We start from the raw sequence: 5,059 nt of genomic DNA on the forward strand, positions 1-5,059 counted from the left end.
ATATTGCAGATGATTCAGATATTTATATAAAATTTATGCAATAAAATGGAGTAAACTTTAAATGGCCCAGGCATGAAGACAAATATTAGGTTCTTGTTGTAAATGTTTTAGCAAAAATAAATACTCTGGTTGCACAATATTAATCTGCAAGAAGCCATCAAATTTCTTAGCAAGAATTTAAAGAAATATCAGTTTTGAAATGTTTAAAAAAAATATTTAGACTATTATTTTGAAAGATATATTATTTATTACTTTATTTTTTTACATTCTTTTATTGCAATTGATATTTATTTTTTGGCTTTTTTTATTCATATATTGGAAAAATATAAGCTTCAATGGACGGATATCTTTATCTTAAAATTTATTTTTAAATTCCTTGTTTAAAAAAAATAAATCAACAAATTTTTACATTTAAATGTTCATCGGTTTTAAAGATATTGACTATATTACAAAATCAAAATGGCCGATTTTGAATTCCGGAATCCTAATATGATAGAAAATTTAAGTTTAGATATCTCAGCAGCTACAAGACCCAAAATTATTTTTTCTGTATTTCTTATATTGAAAATACATTCCTAAAAGTTACAAGTGTTAAATTTACTGTACACCCGCAAAATTTTGATTTCTAAAATGGACCTAATTTTACCATTTTAAGGCTGGAAGCTTTTTTAGGGGGGTCTAACTTCTATAATTTTGAATCCAATGTTACAAAACTTATCATGAATGATTACTATCACCTATATTCAAACAAAATAAAATAATTTTCACATTTGCTTGTGTATTACACTTTCATTTGCTTTATTAATATCAAAATTTTTTCTTTAAAGTTATTTTTTTTTTATAACTGAAGTTCAAGAAGGCCAAAAATAATTATTTTTATAAAATAAATTTTTAATTTTTCGAAAGTTGTGGTAGATTACTGCCATTAAATTGATTTTTAAGTATTTAAGATAATTGTTTTTTTATTTATATGAATTTGAAAATGACACTTTTTTTGAAAAAGACAATAAATTGCACGAAATAACCTTAGACATTAATTTTTCAAAATACCATCATTTTAGAATGCTTCAAGATGATGAGTTGAAATTTTAGGAAAATCTTTTTTTCCATAAAACCTATGAGGGGTGTAAATTTAAAGAAAATCTGAAATGGTCACCCAGGAAGGTTTAGCTCATCTTATATGGAATAACCCAATTATATTTATTATGCCGTGTTTCAAAAGTTTTTTTCTGTTATAAACTGTTTCGAATTTGTGGTGCGATACAGTTTTATTTCGAAAAAAATGTTTTTTATCATACTTTCCAAAAATAAAACCTTTATAAACATTTTGGTATATAAAGATTTTATTTTTTACAAGTATATCCATTTGGCAAACAAACTTACTTTAAAGACTTCAGAATGTCATATAGCGAAAGGGATCGTTTTGCAAGTGCTACTTTCATATGTAGCGAAATAGTTTTATTTCATAATTCAACTTGCAAATTACTTAATTTCTTAGTATTTCTAAATTAAATTTTTAGTATTTGTGAAATAAACATTGACGATTTTATATTTTTCATAATATTTGGTACAACAAAAAAAAAAAATCCTGATTCTCAATACCTTTCCTAAAGAATTTTCTTTGAGTTGCCTTTACCATAGCTGAGGGGCTTTGCCTGTTTTTATTACTAATAATAATAATACATGTGATAGTGGTGTAGTGGTAGAATGCTTGCTTCATAAGTAAGTCCAAGCTTGATCCCCACCATGTTCCTGGTAGTACCGCGCTAAAGTTAATTCTCTGCGCAATGGCTTTGTTCATCAAGGTTTGTGTTTCGGAGTTATAGAGTTGAGAGAGGGTTGTAACCACAATTAAAGTAGCCTGCTTGACTGTAGTAGCCTTCTCGGCCTTAGGAAGGTGAATTGACATTTTAAAAAAAACATAATATAACAATAATATAGTAACAATATTATTATAATATTGAAGAAATAAAAGAATTTGATGTTGCGTCTTTTTTATGTTAATGAGGTTATACAGTACTTATATTTCAGTATATTACTAGATTTTTAACTGATGAGGTTGTACAGTATATATGTCACAGTATATTGCTAGATTTTGTTTATTTAATAATGTGTATAGCCATGTTTTATTTTAATGATTAGGTGAGTATCTTAGATGTTTTCGGGAATGGCCAACAAATCCTTTAACCAGCTTACTTTTGGCTGTATCATATCTCCACCTTGCATGCCAAAAGTTCCACAAAACAAGACACGCAAGTATAATTCAGGTTCAATATATTCAGTTAAATGAATCAAATTTCTCCTGATTTAAATCTGTGCAACTCTATTTTGTGTAATCCTAGCATCATTAAAAAACAAAAAAACATTTGAATTTATTAATGAGCAATAATTAGTTACTATCCAAATTTTAGGGATTGATATTTATGTTTCAATATATGAGTCTAAGAAAAGAAAACCAAGAGTCTCACTATAATATGGGAAGAGCTTTTCATCAAATTGGTTTGTAATTTTTGGGTTCTTATGTTTGTATAAAATATATTTATTAGTTTTAGTTTTAATTACACACTTTATATTTACATGCTTAGCAATTACAAACACAGCAAAATGTTTATGTTATTTTGACAGTATTCTAACATTAATTTTTAGTTTTGATAACTTCATTGTAATTTTACTTTTGATTTTAATATAATATGTATAATGATAACATTATACATATCATATTATAGATAATTTTTTAAAAAGTAATAACAAAAACATAAATATGGCTTTAAATAAAAATCAATTACTTTTTATTTTATAATAAATACATTTTTAAACTTGGTGATTTTTCCATGACGTTTTGTAGTAATAGTTTTTCAACCAATCGCTTTTCAGTTACTTTGAAACTGAAAATAATGCCATAAACCTAATGTATAATCATTATATGCTTTACATATTTATATATCATGCAATTTTAGGTCTTGTACATTTTGCAACATTTTATTACAATAAAGCTTTGGAATTTCCAATGCATAATGAAAACGATAGCAACAAAGCAGAGGTATCAATTTTTACAAATCATTCAAAGAGAATATTTTGTGTAACCATATTCTTTAATATATCATGAAACATATCATTCAATCAATGCTTCATGGAATTATATTCTGCATTGTACAATTATATTAGTAAAAGTTTTGTTTAAATATATTTTGTATTATATCATTACATAATAAAAGTTTTGTGAAACTACATTTTGCAATAGTTCCTTATCTTTCACAAGCAAAAATAGTGTCTGGATTAAAGTTGCTTATGTGTCTACCTAAATCTGCAATAATGTGTATGGTTCAAAAATCTGCAATAATATGCATGGTTCAAAAAACAACATTTTTGAAAAATCTTTGTAGCATGCACCTTAATGTGTACTATGTAATAAAATAACACTGGATTTAATGTGTACTATATAATAAAATAACACTGGATTAAAAACAATTTTGAAAAAAAGTTATTTTAGAGGTGCCTTAAGACCCTTTAACATTTAACAAGTATCATGTTGTGTCGAAAAAATTATGTTGGGTCAAAAAAATCATGTTGGGTCAAAATATCATTTTTTACTGCCTATAAAATTTTTTAACTAAAAATAAAAAGTATGCATTTTTACAAAAAAATTTTATTACAATTTTTTCCTCTTATTATTTTTTATAAAATGATGATTTATTTTTAATTTTTATTTAATTTTGCTTCTTTTAAGACCTAACATGGTATACTTTTAAAGAACTTTTATAATATTAGGGACCTCTCTGATGTTTAAGGGTCTTGAGCAAATCCTAAAAATGTTTCTCATTCAAAACTTTTTTAAACCCAGTGTTATTTTATAATAGAATATACATTAATGCATGCTGCAGATTTTTTTCAAAAATTGTTGGTTTTTGAACCACCCCAATGTATATATATATATATTTTTTTTATTTTCAGTATTTATTTAATTGATTTTGTTGATTTAGTATCATCCATTTATTGATTTACACAGAGAAGCAGCTTGTAACCTAGCTATGATATACAAAGCTAGTGGTAACATAGAACTTGCAAAAAAAACATTGTACAAATATTGCTGGGTTTAAAAATGTAAAAGTAAATTTTTTATACAAATGTGACTCATGTTTAAAATAATTGTTGGTAATTTATTTACAAAGTTTTTCACAAACTCTCATCCCTTTTCTTTTTTACAAATCTTTTCAGAATTTATTTTAAACTTATTTTTTTCTTAGGTCTTCTTGCACATTTTGTTAGGTTATACATGCAAGTAGTTTAAAAATTGATTTGACCAGTTTTTGGTGTGTGATTTTTGATTCCAAAACTGATTATACAAGAATTTTAAAATATTTATTTTTTCATTAATTATTTACATTATTGTTTACTACTTTATTACTTGTTTTGAAGAACTTGCAACTTTCTTGAACTTTCTTCATTTCCCTTATATCTTCTTTATCAAAGAACAAGCTTATATTTAATATTTTTAACTTTCCTAATGCCAAGCTTTATCAGTTATTGAAGTATCAGAAATGTCAGAAAACTTATATTTTTTGTTTTCACCAAAAAACATTTTTTAAGTGTTTTATAATATAAATTTACAACTATGAGTTTCAGCAAAAACAGTTTTATTCTGAAGACACTTGATTTAACAATAATTTTGTTCTTGATTTAATAATTTCTTGTTTCTTAGTTTAATAATAATTTTATTTTACTAAATTTTGATTTAATTATTTTACTAAATTTTGATTTAATAAATGTTCAATTATTATTTTGCACTACTTTTTCTTGCAGCACATGATCATTTTATTATTTTCTTACATATTTGTTGTTTGTTGCAATTTAGTTAAAATATTTAACAATTAATGTGTTATCAACAATTAGAAAGTTTAAAACTAATATTTAATTCAGCATGTTTGTTATTTTCTCTAAGCTTATTGTAGCATAATGGTTATTTTTTACTTTTTCTGAATTTAGAAAATACCTATCAAATTTAAGTTTTTTTAAAAGTTTGTGTTTTAAAGTTAAATTGTATTTACAATGAAAATAATTA

General features: G+C 24.4%; 1 protein-coding gene across 1 annotated transcript in view; it reads left to right on the forward strand.

Annotated features, from left to right (window-relative positions):
• LOC100206229 (general transcription factor 3C polypeptide 3) overlaps positions 1-4,143 on the forward strand; it is a 51,494-nt gene extending 47,351 nt beyond the window's left edge. Inside the window, exons 18-21 of the mRNA XM_065801194.1 lie at positions 2,143-2,267; positions 2,412-2,499; positions 2,958-3,040; positions 3,981-4,143. Of these exons, the coding sequence (XP_065657266.1) occupies positions 2,143-2,267; positions 2,412-2,499; positions 2,958-3,040; positions 3,981-4,097 (413 nt within the window). The 3' untranslated portion in view covers positions 4,098-4,143. The remainder of the gene's footprint in view (positions 1-2,142; positions 2,268-2,411; positions 2,500-2,957; positions 3,041-3,980) is intronic.
• Positions 4,144-5,059: the final 916 nt, after the last annotated feature.

The sequence above is a fragment of the Hydra vulgaris genome, chromosome 07 (genome assembly GCF_038396675.1).
Source record: "Hydra vulgaris chromosome 07, alternate assembly HydraT2T_AEP".
In the NCBI taxonomy this organism is placed as follows: Eukaryota; Metazoa; Cnidaria; class Hydrozoa; order Anthoathecata; family Hydridae; genus Hydra; species Hydra vulgaris.